This window comes from Chaetodon auriga, chromosome 2 (assembly GCF_051107435.1).
Source record: "Chaetodon auriga isolate fChaAug3 chromosome 2, fChaAug3.hap1, whole genome shotgun sequence".
NCBI lineage: Eukaryota > Metazoa > Chordata > Actinopteri > Chaetodontiformes > Chaetodontidae > Chaetodon > Chaetodon auriga.
Genome location: NC_135075.1, coordinates 17,400,973 through 17,418,047, shown reverse-complemented (window position 1 = coordinate 17,418,047; position 17,075 = coordinate 17,400,973). Strand labels below are relative to the sequence as shown.

The 17,075-nt window shown below is 42.1% G+C and overlaps 3 protein-coding genes across 6 annotated transcripts; 1 reads left to right on the top strand and 2 right to left on the bottom strand.

Annotated features, from left to right (window-relative positions):
• Nucleotides 1-416: 416 nt before the first annotated feature.
• trub2 (TruB pseudouridine (psi) synthase family member 2) lies at nt 417-2,931 on the bottom strand. The gene is made up of 8 exons (XM_076759132.1): nt 2,672-2,931; nt 2,387-2,521; nt 2,042-2,116; nt 1,886-1,947; nt 1,710-1,791; nt 1,450-1,522; nt 1,115-1,251; nt 417-1,007 (listed from the first exon to the last, which is right to left on the bottom strand). Exons 1-8 carry the CDS (start codon nt 2,787-2,789, stop codon nt 685-687), a joined length of 1,005 nt encoding a protein of 334 aa, XP_076615247.1. The 5' UTR covers nt 2,790-2,931; the 3' UTR covers nt 417-684.
• Nucleotides 2,932-2,978: 47 nt separating this feature from the next.
• hdhd3 (haloacid dehalogenase-like hydrolase domain containing 3) lies at nt 2,979-6,451 on the top strand. Of its 4 annotated transcripts, none has more exons than XM_076759061.1 (3): nt 2,979-3,295; nt 4,194-4,528; nt 4,903-6,451. In XM_076759061.1, exons 2-3 carry the CDS (start codon nt 4,199-4,201, stop codon nt 5,296-5,298), a joined length of 726 nt encoding a protein of 241 aa, XP_076615176.1. In that variant the 5' UTR covers nt 2,979-3,295; nt 4,194-4,198; the 3' UTR covers nt 5,299-6,451. The 4 variants fall into 4 exon arrangements, with proteins under 4 accessions (XP_076615176.1, XP_076615196.1, XP_076615205.1 ...); XM_076759081.1 differs by lacking the exon at nt 2,979-3,295 and adding an exon at nt 3,378-3,454 and having other exon boundaries at nt 4,903-5,599; XM_076759090.1 differs by lacking the exon at nt 2,979-3,295 and adding an exon at nt 3,646-3,761 and having other exon boundaries at nt 4,903-5,599.
• A 1,544-nt stretch (nt 6,452-7,995) lies between these two features.
• On the bottom strand, nt 7,996-14,047 carry tgfa (transforming growth factor, alpha). The gene is made up of 7 exons (XM_076759048.1): nt 13,712-14,047; nt 12,674-12,856; nt 12,263-12,409; nt 10,782-10,896; nt 9,860-10,009; nt 9,646-9,737; nt 7,996-9,253 (listed from the first exon to the last, which is right to left on the bottom strand). Exons 1-7 carry the CDS (start codon nt 13,749-13,751, stop codon nt 9,246-9,248), a joined length of 735 nt encoding a protein of 244 aa, XP_076615163.1. The 5' UTR covers nt 13,752-14,047; the 3' UTR covers nt 7,996-9,245.
• Between the last annotated feature and the right edge of the window lie 3,028 nt (nt 14,048-17,075).

Below are 17,075 nucleotides of genomic sequence, written 5' to 3'. Positions count from 1 at the left end.
ATTAAATTGTTACCAAATAACCTTTGAAATGTAGGTACCAGTTTTATATTCTCAACCAGCTGCGAGGAGTACTGTTCATTACTATAAGCCATCATTTCTCATTTTATTTTTCTGCATCGCATACGATCTTTCATTGTTCACAGTGGGAAAGCTGATTGGCAGCCGTCTGGTGATTTTGCTTTGGTTTTTTCACATCAACAGACACTCAACAAGGCAGGAATCAGACGGTCCTTAAACAGGTTAACGATGTGTCCAGTCAGTCTCAATATTACCACAAAACAATGCTGGAAAAGTAACCAAACTGACTTTAAAGAGCGTAGATTTAGCCTCTATACTTGGCATCAGCCACTTTATACTAATGCACTCTTAATGTTTTGTCTGTAGACACTGAAATAAGGTCAAATTATCAGATGGTTGCACAACCAACAACAGAAAGCTGTTTTGTTTTCAATTTATTTCATAATAAAAATGAATCACATTCAGAGTAAAGTTTGGGGAATAAATTAATATCTGCACAACATTTAGGAAAAGTGAAAACACTGGAACAGTCATATGAAACAAAGCTCAATTGTGTCCAATTTGATACTTTTGCTTTTAGAAACCAGCACCTCTGGTCACTGTAAAGCAGCTGTGAAGTGTTCTGGATCAGAGTGCGTTGTATTAACTGCTGGTCACAGCGACAAGTTATTTAACTCCTACGGCTGCTGCCTCATCACTAGATTCAGGTTGTTGACTGACTGTTGTCGTACCATCTTCTGGTGGTGGTAGTGCTGGGTCCTTTGTCCGTGTGTCAGAATATTTTTTTTTCTTTTTGGAGTGGTATTGTCTGATGGCCGCCATGACATCAGCAGCAGTCCAGTGGTTGTGGGTCAGGGCATCCTGAAGCGTGAAGAGGCCGTCTCTCGTCCGCCGAACTCCTTTACACACTGCCGTGCTGCGCAGCTCGAGTCCAATCTCATGCACAACTTTACGCAAATATTTCTGAGTTTCATTCAGACACTGCACCTCTGTGAGAACAGAAGAAAATATGTCAAGATCAGTAAGCATTCAGAAAATCTGCATATTTTAAACTATGAAATGAGGTTTCCTGTGTGTTTGGTTTAAGATTATTTACCTAAAGTGAAGTTGGGAGGCTGGAAGTGAATGCATCGCAAGCCTGTCAAAATAGGCTGTGATTTTCCCTCTGGACCCAGTAAACCTCGCGCAGCCATCTCATAAGCTTCCTGTGAGCGCATGTCTACGTTGGAATACCTGTATTTAAAAAACAAAATCATCTAGTTGGTCTTACTGAGAGCACGTTATGGACTGATGTGTAATGAGTACAAGAGGTCTTATTCAAAAGTAAAGCATGAAAGAAAAGAGGAAAAGGGTCCAGCAAGGAGGAACTTGAGAGCCAAAAATATCAATATTATGTTTAGAGAAATGTCATATTAAATGTTATTTGCATACATTAACAAGGCCTTCTGATTGGCTCCCTGCAGCATTGCCAAGACTCTTTCCAGCTTATCCTGCGTGATGTGACCTGTGGAGCGCAACAAAACATTAGGCGCAGACACAATCAAAGGCTCAATAACTGATGCTTACGTTTTGTTTGGCTGGTGATTAATACGTGACGTGTCCCTGTGCTCAGGCACAGCAATAAATACTTGTATGGTAGATAGATTTCAGATTCATAGAAATACACAGAGGAAAAAACTAAGGTATCCTACTGTATGTGGACCGTTCCACAACTCTGCCACTGTGAGAGAAATCATCTGTTGCAGTCCCAAATTCACCCTCCAATGTGTAATCCTGAAACATATCAAACAGCATCAAACCTGTGTATTCTGTATCTTCACTGCATCTTTGTAGATCTGATCTAAAACCAGCAGAAATGATAAATTACCCTTGTGACTCGTGTTTTGTAGAGATCATTCAGGGCCCTGTTTCCATTCCCAACACCAAGAACTAGAGTGAAAAAAGTGAAAGAAACTTATATTAAATACAACATAGTCTGACACAAATGGGTTTTCTCATGTGATCAGCTCTAAAATAATCCCACCTAGAACACCAGAAGAGCCTGCATCCAGACGATGTCCTACTCCAACTGTAATATGCTGGAATTCAGGGCCAGTCACTGAAATGCACCGAAAATATACATCTTAATCACACATAAGCAGTCCTCAAGGTGCACAGACATAAGAAATGCATTTAGTTATCATTTAGTCATTGCAGCTAACATCAATACAGGGTGGAGCAAATAACGTTTTTTGAATCCCAAAACATCTGCGTGATAAGGTTGCACTGAATGCTTCATATAAACTCAAAGATCTATCGTGCATGAACTGAGCAGACAGCATCACACAACGCTTTGAAGACAGAAGTGCAGTGAAGTGGACACACATACCCAGAGGATGCTTGGCCAGCACTGGCACAGAGACAGCAGTCAGTGTGAGACCCTTGGGTGCCTCTGTGTCACTGGCTGGGTGCGCCAAGAAGCGGATCTCCTGAGGAAGCGGCAGGGACGGTGTAGCATTCAAACCTGTCGGGGGACACATGATTTACTTGGGAGTTTAAGATTACAGGCAATGGCTGACTGACTTGTTTAATGCACACTAGCCGTGCCATGCCTCGCTGTCATAGCACACAAATGTAACTGCGAGCGTGTTTCTAAACGCCAGGCTAGCCTCACCTTTCAGTAGATTTGTCTCGATGCTGTCCCGCACGAGTTTCCAGTGGACGCCAGACGGTTTGTACACACAAAACAGACCCTCTAACCTCCGAAACATCCGAATAGCTGGAGTTGCCATTATATTACAGTAACATCCCGGTGTCTTGATTGTCTTAACTGTATTGACGTTACATCTACTGCGATTTATTCAGGCCTAAGATTAGTTTGTTTCCTATAACTTGTGACGCCTCCACTTGACCTTACTGCATGTGAGCAGTTGCGCATGCGTACATGTCTGGCAGGTTACGAACATACTGCCGCCTGCTGTAGTGGATGTATAACATCCACAACAAGCAGAGTACGAGATGATGGTGTCGAGCAGACACTAGAATGAAAATAAAGTAAAACAAAAAATTATGTATGGATAGAAGTGGGTGAAGCAGAAGATGGTTGATTAACTCTGTAGAGAGTCGATAGAAATATTGTAAAAAAAAAAAAAAAAAAAAAAGTCGAAGGATCTAGAAGTCCAGAAGATGGCAACAGCTACCCTCAAACCACCCCAACGCAGAAGAAGACGATAGGCAGTCATCGGAACTGTGGCTAACCGTGTTTACAACCGTTGACAGCTCTGAAGACTTGACTTGGGTAACTGTAACAACTGTTACAACTTCTGTAGTCAAGTGTCTTTGGTCAAGTGTCTTTGCTAGAGAAACGTTGGCTTTCTCACATGCGTAAAAAGGCTGACAAGCAGCTATTAATACAAAACCAACGAGTGTAATGTTAGCTAGTTGGAGCTAATCAAAGGTACAAGGACATTTTACCTTGCCATGCAACGTTAAGGTATCTGGTTTTAACATTAGATTGGCTAGAATTTGTAACCAAGACGACAATGACGACAGTTTGCAGTTAGGTGACGTAGTTAGCCTCCACGAGCCTCCGACGTGTGTGAAGTGATGAGCGTCAGCGGGGATTTAAAAATTAACCTTCAGTGGTAATCTGTAACGTTAGCATAGCACAGGGTTGTCTACAATAACATAGCACGAAATATCTTTAACACAAGAGCAACACGTTTCCGTGTCAGCCAAAGCACCAGCTTGTCTGTTGTGTCTCAGTAGGAAAAGCACAGGTGTAAGTAATGAAATGAATGATGGCTGAATACCGTTTAGCTGCTGCAGTTTCAGGGCTCTGGTGTTGTGTGTGCTGGCTCACTGTCACGTCTTACTGGGACATGTGAAGAGAACAGAGCTATAATTAATGCTATAATTAACACCTGTCAAAAGGCAAAATATCAGCTGTGAAAAAGGTCCATTGTACACTACTTTGTACACGCGTTACATTGGGATAATTTGACTTCACTGTATAGAAATTAACAGTTGAAACATGGACATTTCAAAATGTAGTGTAGTGCACTATATAATGACTCGTCAACACAGGCTTTTTGGCTTATCTGAATCAATCCCAAACATCCTGGTAAGGATAAATTTACTCAACACTTTTCATACGTCTTGCTCGAACATTAATCCATCTTACGTTTCCTCTGTAGGTGTAATGCGAGCTCCTCTGCGCTGGGTGCTGTGGGATGTGAAGGACACCCTGCTGAAGGTGCGTGCTTCTGTGGGAGAGCAGTACTGCAAGGAGGCTGAACGAATGGGCTTGGACCTCAGTCCCATGGAGGTCGAAGCTGCTTTCCACCAGGCGTATCGACATCATTCCAAAACATACCCGAACTATGGAATCACTCAGGGCCTGGACGGACGATCCTGGTGGATGGGAGTGGTACGGGACACTTTGTCCCGGTGCAGAGTACAGGACCCAGCCCTGCTTAACACAATAGCTCACAACCTTTATCATAATTTCTGCAATGCAGAGAACTGGGAGGTAAATGACAAATGACACATGTGGCATAGACGCACAGTAGAATGAATAAAACCTGCTTTTCTCATGTTATCTGCAAAATTATAGATAAAAGTCTAAAAATCTCAAGTATGCAAAAAAAAAAACTGTAAAGGATGCTATTTGCAATTACTGTCCTTTGCAGCATAATCCATCTGTCCAGTGTCTATTCATACACTCCATATGGTCAAAAATCATTCCCAACAAAATGGTAATGGTTGGATTGTAAAAACTGAAGCATCTACTGAGAAGTCTGGAAAAGTATAGAAAATGATTGCTTTTTATATTAATGTTTGCAGTTGTGGACAATGTTGCACAGAAAACGTCAACTTAAAATTGATTCTTTCTCTCGGTTTTAGGTATTTCCAGACTCACAGAGGGTTCTGGAGAGTTGCACGTCTCTAGGACTGAAGCTAGGTGTGGTATCAAACTTTGACAGCCGCCTAGAAGAGGTTCTACGTGTTTGCGGCCTGCTGTCTTACTTCAGCTTTTTAATAACATCCGAGGAAGCGGGCGTAGCAAAGCCGAGTCCGGCTATCTTCGATCAGGCGCTGCAGAAATGTGGTGTAGCAGCTGGTAGTGTAGCTCATATTGGGGACCACTATGTGAAGGATTACCTCACCTCTCGCTCTGTGGGCATCCACGGGTTCCTGTTAGACAGACGCAACGAGCACATGCAACCAGACGTTTCTCGAGAGCATCTCCTCAGCTCCCTGGAGGAGCTGCCATCACGGCTTCAGCAGCTCATGGGTTAATGCCAAATGGTCATGGACTCAAGTACAAAGCCACTCAGCCGAACTGTGGTTCAGTGAATGAGCTAGTTTTGTGGTGATCTGGCTGGGCTCAGCCACTCTAGAACTCTTAACAAATTAAATGTTCTTGGAGGGTGGAGGCTTGTTAGCGTCAAAAGAGACCACTTCCATCAGGGCCAAAATGTTAAGACGTCAGGTCCAATCATGCTAGTAAAATGCCCCTCTGCCTTCTGTAAAATGCAGCATGCCGGCTCACTGTCCCACTGTCATGGCTTACTGGGACACGTGAACAGAACAGAGTCATCGTTAATGTTGTAAGTATCCCCTGTGTTTGAACCGTGGCCAGACTTGGATGTTGCAACTTGTAAACCACCAGGTTACTAAACGCCTTAGGACCTTCCTTTAATTTGTCACCCATCTGTAGTTATCAAGCCTTCTATGACTGACGGCTGGTGCTAATGAGGTGGCTCTGCAGCTGCAGACTTGTCCACTTTTTCCAGTAAAATGGTTTTGCTCTCAACAAATTATCCAGTTCTTTTGTGTTAGAGGTGCAGAGACAACTACTCACTAATATTTTAGCTAAGATCATTAGCCTACTGAATTTAGCCTACGAGTTTGCCATCACCGATAGCTTAAAGGAAAGATATGAAACCAATAACTTGTAGGATAAAGTCAGACTTAAAATAATACAAGTCCATATGTACATTGATTACATAGAAAAGTACATTGACTAGCAATCGCAAGCCAAGTGAAACACACTGTAACTTTGAATAAAACTAAGTATTTCTCTGGGTTTGAACATTGTTGGAAACATTTGGGATAATGTAAGTACACAACTCAACAAAATGTAGTGATTAAGACATGGACATTTTAACACAGAAGTGTCACATATATCTTTAAAATAAAACGGAATAAAATACCCAATAATAAGGGTAAGAACAGGAATCAAAATAAGACAATATAAGGTTTAAAATGCATTTTTACAAAGAACAAGCACCGGATTTGTCACACTTAAAAATAAAAAATAAAAAAAATAAAAGCTGAACCTGTCCTTTAAGTCAAATGTATGGAGGTGAGACAAGGGCGGAGACTGAATGGTTGTCAAACTATGTAAAAACATGCATCAGTTTATAAACATGAATTTAAACGTCATGACATTCATGCTTCATTAATTTGAGCTGCTCTCAGGTCAGCCACCATTGTAAAAGGACATCTCTTTTTAAGTGATTTGTGTGAACTGACCCTTTAAGTGAAGCACCGCGCTTCCATCATTCCCAGTGATTTGTTTCAGGTGCTCAGCAGAGAGGCGAACAAGGCAGGCTTGCTTAACCCTAATTCCTTTGTAAATACTCTTATTTCAAACCATCTGGTCAGAGGCAGATACTGGGAATGTTGGGCTGAGGATCAAAAGGCCCAAAAGAGGAAGAGGAGGGGGGAGAGAGAGACCAGAATGGCATTGCAATTCAAAGCAGAGCTTCAGCCTCTTATGGGGAATAGGGATTGACGCTTGTCCAAATCAGATTTAAAGAGTTTAAAGAGAGTGTCCTGACGCTGACAGCACACAGCCTTCCACTTAGTGTGGCGGGATGCGAATGAACACACAGATTTTTAAAGTCTTGATTTCCCTTTTCTTTGCCTCATTTTCACTTCATTTCATTTGTGTCCCCTCGCACCTCTTTGTGCGTTAAAGGCTATTGTGCATCTTTAGGGAAGCGCCCACAAGAGCTGCTTAATTCAAAGCTGGTTTAGTGGCTCAGCCAGACGGCTCTAAAGGGCTCCACAGAAATCCAATTGCAGACATAATGGGATTGCAAAACAAAACGGAGCTCCTCATGCGGAGAGCGAAAGGGAAGAGGAGAGGTAAAGAGGGAGATGTCAACCCTGTGGCATACAATGGAAATTAAAAGATGTATATGGCGCAGCCTTGCGCGTTGAACACAGGCTTTAACATGAATGGCTATACATTCTGTTATCTCCAAAACAATAAATCAAGTCAATGGCGATATAGAAGAGGGCTGAAACATTTCCTTCAGCTATAAAAGCACTCAAGAGTTCAGCTCTTTGTTCAATTGTGCCCGGGGTTGAGGGTTTCATGTTGGCATTTCTGCGTCTTGAAATATTCAGTGGAAGAGAAAAATAGAAGAGCAGAGCGACAGAAAATCGGAGTATTTGAAGAGAAAGAAAAAGGGAAGAGCTTCAGAAAAGAAGGTCACGCGATGATTTGAGTAACAAGACTCCAATTAGTAAATCACATGAATGAAATAAACATCTATGCATACAAGCTTGCATTTTTTAATTCGTTTCATTGGAAAACAAATGCAGATAATAGAGGCTTTCCAACTGTGACAACATAAATCTGACAAAGTAAAGGGTTAACGCATGAGAAGATCACCCCTCCGGATGATTTCTGTATTGACGCTGTATATACACATTGAATAATTCTGCGTGGTTTTTCATATTTACACGTGAAATGCTGCCGAAACAAAACATGAACACATATTCTAAATGTAAATATCACACACTGTAAACAAAGACAAGCAAATCATCCCCCCAGAGTCTTTTGGCATGTAAATACCATCACATTCATTTTGTGGTGGAAGTTTGTTTTTTTTTTTTCTTCATCACACAAAGCATACACACACAGTTTGTAATCATCTTTTTGTATTCCTTCACCAATTCTTAGTCCATTTTTTTTAACTAGTTTGTTGTGAATTAACCTTCAGAGGCTTTTCTCTCTTTAAAAGTAGTTTTCAGAGCAGAGGCAACGCTATAACACACCAGTATTTTGTGTCTTTAAAAATGCAAGCTGTGATTTAAGTGCACGGTGGACCTGTACAACCCGGTGTCTCTTACCTTCAGTGCTCATTCAGGCAAAGTTAGAAACGTGCGTATTTGGCATCTCTCGTTATGCGGACACTGTTTTCCAAGTGACTACATCGTACAGTAAGTGCAGTGTGTTTTTTTATGAACAGCGAGCAAGCTTTCAGAAAAGTGCATGTGGCCTCCCAGGATGTGCACGTGTCTTTACAGTTATAGCTTGCAAATCAAAGCCTCTGATGCATGGATGTGTTCAAGTACAGCTCAGGAATAAAAAGGTAAACTGGGAAATATTTCAGCTTCAGTCGCAACACTGGAGTCAAATCACCTGAAAAAATACCTGGATGACTTTTTTTTTTTCTCAAAATTGTGTCGGAGCAACTTTAAATTGAAAGCTTTGTGTATGATTACAGATTGAAGTCCGGGGTTTTTAATCCATCAGAAGTCAGTCCGTTTAACAATTCCTACTCCTGTCAGGTGAAGTGAGTTCCTTCTTTAAAAACAGACACTAAAACTTCTTTAAAGCATCAGTTTTGCCCCACCCAAAATTCTTAAAAAAGTCCTCTGTGCTTGTAGAGTTTTGATGAAAAGTGCGCAATGTTATTAAAAGACAAAAATAGGAATTGGGGTCTTCTGACTTAAGTAATGAATTATTGTCGTCCCGCAACCCAAAATAAACACTTCCTATTCAACATCCACGCTGGATGATGAATGGCCTTGCACATCATGTCCCATGTCCTCCAGGCCAGCCATAAACAGTTATCAGGACACACAGAGCTCTTCCCATGAACGATATGGCAGCGGCTTCATCCTCACAGCTTCAAACATACTGTTGCAGTTCTGTGGGTATTTCCACAGAATCAGAAAGTGAAGTAAACACGTTTCCTACGGTGCTGCAGGTCAAAAGTCCCAGTCAGCGGGGAAAAAAACGTCATGGAACATTTAACCTCCCGAATCAAGCAGGCATACCTCAGCCACAGTTAAGATAATGCTTCTTTGCCTCTGGCCAAGTCCGCTTGATCAGAACATGAATGCCACTTTGGATGCAATCCTGAGGGTTTGTGGGCTGGACAAGATGAGGAGAGCCAAACACACCGTGATGCAAACAGCTCATGTTCCAGCAGGATGTCCTGTCAAACCACTGAAAGTAAAAACACATGGTTTATTTTTTACCTATGAGGATCACAAGAAGTTTTACGGATAAGGTTGATCTTTTTTAGATTTTAATTACTGTCAACAAATCCCATTTAAAGACTGAAAACAAAAAAAATGAAGGAGTCCAAGTACTATGAAGTATTGTCTATCTAACAATAGTGCTTGCCTTATATCTTATGTGTATAACATTCATCTACAGCCACTGACATTCAAGAAGTATGAACAGGGACTCAGAGATCCCATCTATCTCTTTGCCTTAATACACCCAACTCACGGCCCCGGCAGCTGATAGCAAATAGAACCGAGACTTTGTAAATAATTGACGTTGACACAAATTGACAAACTGATTGATTTTGACACAAGACATAAATAACGTACCGCTCTCAGAAGGATAGCAGGACGCTCCGTGCTTCTCTGGGACGTAGTGATGTGCATGTCTCCGCCTGCGACAGTCCTGCCTCCACCAGCAGCTGCACAAGAAAAGATGCAAAAAAAAAAAAAATCCTTGTTGTCCTGAACGCTGTACAGTTTATCAGCAATGATCCCTGTGAACCTGTCAGTACAGGATGCAATGCAATGCAATGCCACTTACTGTAACAGTGTACACAGCACCATGATGAGAACGGACCCAATCACACACAGCACCAGCACTGTGGCAACAGTCTGCTGTCTGTGATTAGTTGCTACAACAGCGAGCAGGTCTGCATGCTCACACCTCAAGCCCATAAAGCCTGGATAACACCTGCAACAAGGATGGAAAATCAAATCAGGATTATAAGTAAAAACAGCAGTTAATGGATTTTGTAAGAAGGCCAGATCACAGTGTTATCAGCTGATGGGAGCACGTCCAGTGGTTTGTGATATCAAGTATGTCTATATTCTTTCTCATATCAGTCTGATCATGTTGATGAAATATAACAATTCAAAAGGTCACTTTTCCAGTAGATTTGAAATATATTAATAAAAATTAACAGACATACAGTCCAGTGAAGAACCAAGGGGAGCAAGTTCAGTCAGGGACACTGCAAACGAACTTGTTCCATTAGTGTCTAGTTGAGATTTATTTATGGTTTAATAGGTTTATGAACCTATTAGAACAGAAATGTGATGTCATACAGCTCATGTGTTCTGCATACAAGAATAACTTTGGACATACATCTGATTTGGTCTCCATGTGAAGTTGTTCCCTCTCTTATCCGTGGCTCCTCCAGAGACCACAGCCCAATTCTCAACCCTCTCGCACTAGTTAAAGCACTAAATAGCTTTAGATCTTAAGATTTCACTAATGTCCCGTTTGAAGGATGGCAGTATTTTGCTCTAATGTAATGTACATTCCAGACCTCACAAGTCCAGTCCAACATGAAGGCCAAAGCTTTCATTTGCTAACACGGATGCAAATGCAGAAGTGGGTGAAACATACGGTTTAGTAAATGTCTGAATTTTCAATGTCTGAAAATGAACAACAGTCAACTCAACAATGTCCGCATTTTATATTTAAGACAGCAGCAACTTACACACATGCAGCCGTCTCCTCTAATATCAGGAAGCGACACGTGCCGTGGAAGCAGAAATGGCGGTGTGAGTCTGGACAGTCGTCAAAATGGGAGCGAACGGCCGCCGCCACAAACTCTGTTAGGTTGTTAGACAAGACATTGTTGACAGTGAGAGGCGTCTGCAGGGTTCTGAACATTTGGAATAATGGTTCTGCTTTTTCTTGGACCATGAATCACTAACATTTCCCACTAAAACCAGTGCAAATCATTTCAATTGGGTAGCCAGCAGGGTACAGAGGGAAGCATCTGCTGATATTTAGGTGGGTTACTTGAAATGACAATACAGAACCATCCGCCTTTAGCCCTTCTTTAGGGCATGAATTCTACCCTAAACTACAATATCAAATATAATCCAAGTGCATGCAGTCAGAATACACACCATGACACAGGTGAATATCATAAATCTAAAAATATCCTAAGCCTGCAGAGACCTGAAACAACAGCATGTACTAAATCCTAAAGCTGACACCCACGCCACCGACGGCAGACTGAAGCCTTTTGTTACCAGTTGCGTGCGGATTTGCGGTGGCTTACATCTCTCACTGTACCTGGGAGGGACAATGAGTCAAGAAAAGACCCGGTGAGACGCTGCAAACAAAAACCTGTGTCCATCAACCCAAATTAGCACATCCCTGCAGGAACCCTCTAGCTCTTTAGCAGAAATTAAAAGCCCTTATCACACACCTCAGTTTTCACTTGGGACAAAAATATCTGAGGAAATTAACACCCAGACAAAACAGGACACTTCTTACACATAAGCTGTACAGTCAGACAAATTCCCACATAACTGACTCGAACAGAAGTCAGTGTTCCCCGAGCAGCAGAAACAGATGCACAGTGTGGCATTCAGGGTGGGAAGGAGGATGAACATCCAGACAGATAGCTGCATTACAGCCTTCGTCACACACTCCATTCCAATGGTAAATGGGCTTTTGGATTGCAGCCTACATGTATTGTCTCCTTCTTTCAGACTCTGTGAAAGCCCTCTGTTGTCCCTGAGGCATCTGCCTACCAACCCCTCTCTCGTTCCATGTGATTTTTGGCAGTCCAATGAGAGAAACACTGAGACAGAAACCAGCCTTTAGGACATGTAAGGTGTTTTCAGATCATTCAATACTGTAGGTGCAGCTTTTTTTGTAAAATGGTGGAATACACTGCTCATGTATGATGCTCATGTTCTTTAATTCACCAGAATGGTTGCCTTCACTCACGCTAAGAGGATCAGTTATCAGAGAGCGCCTCACTGTCTGAATGCGTTGATGCACCGTGTCTCAATGGGAGGCTTTACAGTGTTGAAAGCAACACTGTAGTGAGAGTGGATCAAGGGCTGCAATGCTGCACAATATACATGGAATACAGTCAGTGTCTTACCAGAAATGGCTCAACAATGAGCTTGAACTTTCATCTGCACCTGGACAAGGGATGACTGTGCTTCAACTTACTTTTAACTGGAGGGATGTTAGTTGTGGTTGTTGCTGCAGAGCTGCTTGTCGTGGTGTTTGGAGCAGCAGTGGGGTTTGTATCAAGGGAAATGCTGGCTTCAGTAATTGTTGAATCGCTCAGCCCTGCTCCGAATGTAAAGGGGGAACCTGCAGAGAGGAGAACAAACCACTGTTAATACTGTATCATCTGGTGCTGATGTGATAAAAAATAGAAGTAACAGCAAATCCCTGCAGGAATATAATATCAGATAAAGAACGCCTGCTGTGGAGGCAACGCTGCAGTGAGAGTAGATCCAGGGCTTGAGAATATTTGGCAGTTGAAATACAGTTACCTTTTTTCTGGAGACGGCTTGACAATGAGCCTGAACCTTTTCTTGCATCTTCACAAGATTTAACCGCACTGAGACTTACTTTTAACTGGAGGGATGTTAGTTGTAGTAGGCGCAACAGTTGTGGTTGTTGTGCTTCTGCTGCGGGTGGTTGTAGAGCTGCTTGTCGAGGCATTTGGAGCAGCAGTGGAGTTTGTGTCGATGGAAATGCTGGCTTCAATGATAGTTGAATTGCTCGGCCCTGCTCCAAATGTAAAGAGGGAACCTGCAGGCAGGAAAATACACCACTGTTAACACATGATCTGGGCCTGGTGTGAAGAAAAAATAGAGAGAAATAACAACAAATCCCTGCAGGAATATGATAACAAAAATACCAAAAGGTTCACTGTAAACTCACCATTGAGTACCACAGACATACTAAAAGTACCTATAGGAATATAAAAAATATATATTACTGTATTGTGATTTTTTCCCCCCAAAAGGAAAACCACGTGCCACATATTCTACTATATGATGAACAACTTTAGCCACAGTAATGTGCCCCTGTACAGCTATGATCATGTGACTCGGTCTTCAATGTGATATCGATGCTTCATTGAGTAACTGGTACCCAACAATAGTAACAGGGTCAAGCATCCACTAAAAGGATGAGACCTAAGCACCATAAATACATACAGCCAGAGACTGAAAACAGCTCAGACAGAGACTCAAAGATCAGAAGACATGTAGGAATTTGTCCACTTCTTTTTACATAGAAATACATCAAAATAACACTGTCGCTTTAGTTTAATCATATTGATGTTTTAAGAATCAGAGAGGATAAACTAAATACCACTGAGCACAGTAAGGCAAATACAGCCAGCAAAATGAAGAGTACCAGAGATAAAACATTTCAAATGTAGACAGGAGTCTCGTGCTGATTCTCATTGAATTAACATTAAATAACAGACTCAATAGGGGCTAATGCTGAAGATCCCTATTTCTCACTCAAACCTGCCACCTTCAATCCCTAATCCTTTAATTCTCTAAAAATCTGAATGTCTCACACACACAAAAAAAAGTCAGAATAAGACACGGACACAACTAAAATGCTCATTTTCCTGCTAAATCAGCTACTCACCGCTTATGAGGAAAATTGTGTCCCAGAAAATCCGAGTCATCGTGTCGACTTGTGGTCTAAACTACAGTCAGATGACGGGCAGCTTCACTGAAACGCGGCCGTGTGTTGAGAAACCACATTAGTCATTAGGGTTGCAGGCTGCAGGGCGAGCAGCAGCAGCAGAGACCATCAGTACACCAAACACTCAATCCCGTGACCACAGACCTGCACACTGCTGTCATTTACACACATCTAATCAGCTGCTGCTCCATATGCACGCGGAGAAAAGTCACCACAGTTTTCTCTCTCTGTCTCTCTCTCTTTTTTTTTCTTTTTCAGTGAAACGCACAAAGAGTCAGCGACAGGATGTCCGAGCGTTTGACTTCACCGTGTTCAATTGAGGAAACTCGTGTAATCCTGTCAGAGGCTGACCAATTAGAGACAGGGAGGAGGCGGAGGAGGAGGAGGAGGAGGAGGATGGGAAGGAGGAGGAGGGTATCATCTCATTATGACCTCAACATAACACTTCTTTTGTCTCCTTCGCTCAGGGGGTTGTGTTTTTGGGTTGTGTGTTAGTCAGCAGGAATTAACTCACTACTGGCTTCTTCGTGGACTTCATGAAAGTTGGTGGAGGGGAGCAGCATGGGGCCAATTAAGACCGCATTACACTTTGGAGCCGATCCAAATCACTAATAGATACAGCATCTGGCCCAGAAGGAACAAACTCCATATGTCTTAAAATCCAGTAGATGGTAGCAAAGCTCAATTGTGGAAATGACTTGTGTTGCCCGTTTGGGTGGTTTTCCGAATACAATGGGATGGTCTTGGGTTTCACTGTGACAGGTAAAATTGGCAGGATTTTAAGAATATATTAGCTAATTATATTCCTCGATTAGGCAAACACATCCACCTTGACCTGATTTTCATTTGTTCTGCTGAGAGTCACAATCCTGCTCAGGTTACCTTGAAAACACAAATCTGTCATTGTAACAGAAACCTCTGTGCTCTCTTCGTGTGTGTGTGTGTGTGTGTGTGTGTGTGTGTGTACACTTTAAGGGGCCAGTTTGCAGGATTTAGTGAGATCTATTGTCAGAAATGTAATGTGATATTCATAAGTGTGCTTTCATTTACGTATAAACACCTGAAAATAAGATCACCTGAATACCTGCGAGACACCCAAACCTCCACCTCCTCCACTTTCACACCCTCCTCCTCCTGTCCCTGCTGGACTCAACACCCCTCAACCAACCAGCAAGTTAGAGTGAAGGATATAGTGGGTGTGGCAGCTCCTCATATGATGGCTGCCCCCACCATGCGTCAACAAGTCACTGTGCAGCCAAGTCACCTGTACAGTCGGGCAGGTGCTTATAGCCACGGACAGTTATTGCTGGTTGGTAATACAGCCACCTCATGGTGAAGATGTGAATACTCTGGGATGATACACACAGTGTCTGAGCAGGCCAACAGTATCACTGCACACAGCTGTACAGGAGGCGTCAGTCTGACTTTAAGTACAGCTAAATTTCAACTGAATTGCACCTAATTAGATAACTGAAACAGCACAATTTACAATTATTTCTGTCTGTCATCTGTCACTCTACCCGTGTTGTACGAGGTTCCAGCAGAAGTTTTCCCTCCTCCTGACTCTGCTGCTCCTCAGCTGAACACATCTAACTCAAGGTAAGTTTGCTGTGGTCAAAATGCACTTTCTCCTTTTTTGTGACTGGCTAAGCCGGACTCATAATTGAATCAAAGTCATATTTCATTTCAGCTGTTGTTTGATTTTTTTGTCCATCAAGTATGTTGGCATGAATGTTATGATAACCAGTCTTTTAATGGCAGAGCAAGCAGAGACAAGGTTATATGTTACACATGTCTTGTATTATTCTGAGTATCTTAACATAAGTGCACTCTGCTCACATCGAACTCATACATTTTTACATTAGTCACAGCATTAGTAAGCTGTGCGTGACACCAGTGCAGACAGCAGTGACGGAGCCTGCTTCTCCTCAGACAGGTGTGATGGACGCCCCTCACACACAGACAGTCCAGGTGCAGCTGCCACACACACAGACTCCAGTAACCGTGCCTGTGTGTGACACGTGCCACCTGCCACAGGTGTATGAGGCCAGCCCTGCCTCCTGGCTGGATGCTCCAAGACCAGCGTCCACTTCTGCTGGAGTCAGGGCAGCATGAATTCATCAAATATCAAAATAATGCAAATATTTCATGTACTTGAGTAAATGTACTCAGTTACATTCCACCACATGTTCTACTCCATAACTTCTTTTTATTTCTTTCACCATTTGCAGGAGATCCTGAAACACACTGAACTGTTAAAAAAAAAGTCTCCTTCACTTTTTTGAGTATTGTGTGTTGTACAGTCTGTAAAAATACATAAATACAACTGATTTATTCTCCTACAGGAATATTAATTTGATTCCGATGTTGTTCTTTTAATATGAGTAAAAGTTGTGTTTTATTCTCTCTTTTTTCTTTTTTTCCAGTAGGGCCTAAGAATAGCTTCGCTGGTCCGTCTGTTCATTCATCTGTCCAACAGTTTGGTATTATCCACAATTACCGGCCAGATTCCCATGAAATTTGCTGTGGATATTCATGGACTGAGAGTTTTTAATGTTTTCAGAGCTTCCCTGACCTTTTCATCAGCAGTGCCACAATGTCCTTCATCAGGTTCATGAAAGCTGCCAGACTCTCCAGGAAAGTACAGCAGTGAAATGTTTCGAACACATGCAAACAGGAAGTGGCTGGGAAATTTCTTCTACACTTGCTCTCAATAATAGACAGAGACCAAGCAAACTTGTGTCCTTCTATAAAAAGTATTGGAGGGAACGTGCTGTAGTCATTCAGAGGTCATCTGAAGTGAAACTGAAACTGGTGACTGACCCCTTTAATGATGAGCTAACCTCCTTTTTTTGAAATGCATGTTGAGTATATATCCATTTCTTTCATTTTGCCATTAAATAACCCTCTCATTACAGTAACTATAGCTTCTATTGTGCAGTTTAGTGGCTTGTCTGCAGAGGAAATACAGCGGCTTTCCATTTCTGATGCTGAGATGCACCACATGAGCTGCAAACAAAGAAGCAACACTTCAAACCAGCTCCATCTGCTGGACAGAAAGAATTTGCTGAGGACACATGTCTTTGGGGCTTACTGATAACAACACTTAGAGCATATTGCAATATATTGTTTCAGGGGAAGAAATATAAATAAATATAAAATAGGAAATTATAATAGAAGTAGAGTTTCCTCAAAATTCTCTCTCCATCAATTAGATGCAAGTTGTCCCAAAATCTTCAGGTTCAATGCATGCCTGTGAGTTTCGGCCATTTGCTGTAATAATAATATCAATAAAGGCAGGTCC

Bases quoted from the DNA above. Each gene is read 5' to 3' on its own strand.
- hdhd3 (XM_076759061.1), top strand. From the start codon at position 4,199: ATGCGAGCTCCTCTGCGCTGGGTGCTGTGGGATGTGAAGGACACCCTG. The intron at 4,529-4,902 runs GTAAATGACAAA...TCTCGGTTTTAG, and splicing joins GCAATGCAGAGAACTGGGAG to GTATTTCCAGACTCACAGAG.
- trub2 (XM_076759132.1), bottom strand. From the start codon at position 2,789: ATGGCAACTCCAGCTATTCGGATGTTTCGGAGGTTAGAGGGTCTGTTT. The intron at 2,117-2,386 runs GTATGTGTGTCC...GGTGCATTTCAG, and splicing joins GCTGGCCAAGCATCCTCTGG to TGACTGGCCCTGAATTCCAG. The intron at 1,948-2,041 runs GTGGGATTATTT...TTTTCACTCTAG, and splicing joins AGGCTCTTCTGGTGTTCTAG to TTCTTGGTGTTGGGAATGGA.
- tgfa (XM_076759048.1), bottom strand. From the start codon at position 13,751: ATGACTCGGATTTTCTGGGACACAATTTTCCTCATAAGCG. The intron at 12,410-12,673 runs GTAAGTCTCAGT...TCCTCTCTGCAG, and splicing joins TAACATCCCTCCAGTTAAAA to GTTCCCCCTTTACATTCGGA. The intron at 10,897-12,262 runs GTAAGTTGAAGC...ACAACCTAACAG, and splicing joins TAACATCCCTCCAGTTAAAA to AGTTTGTGGCGGCGGCCGTT.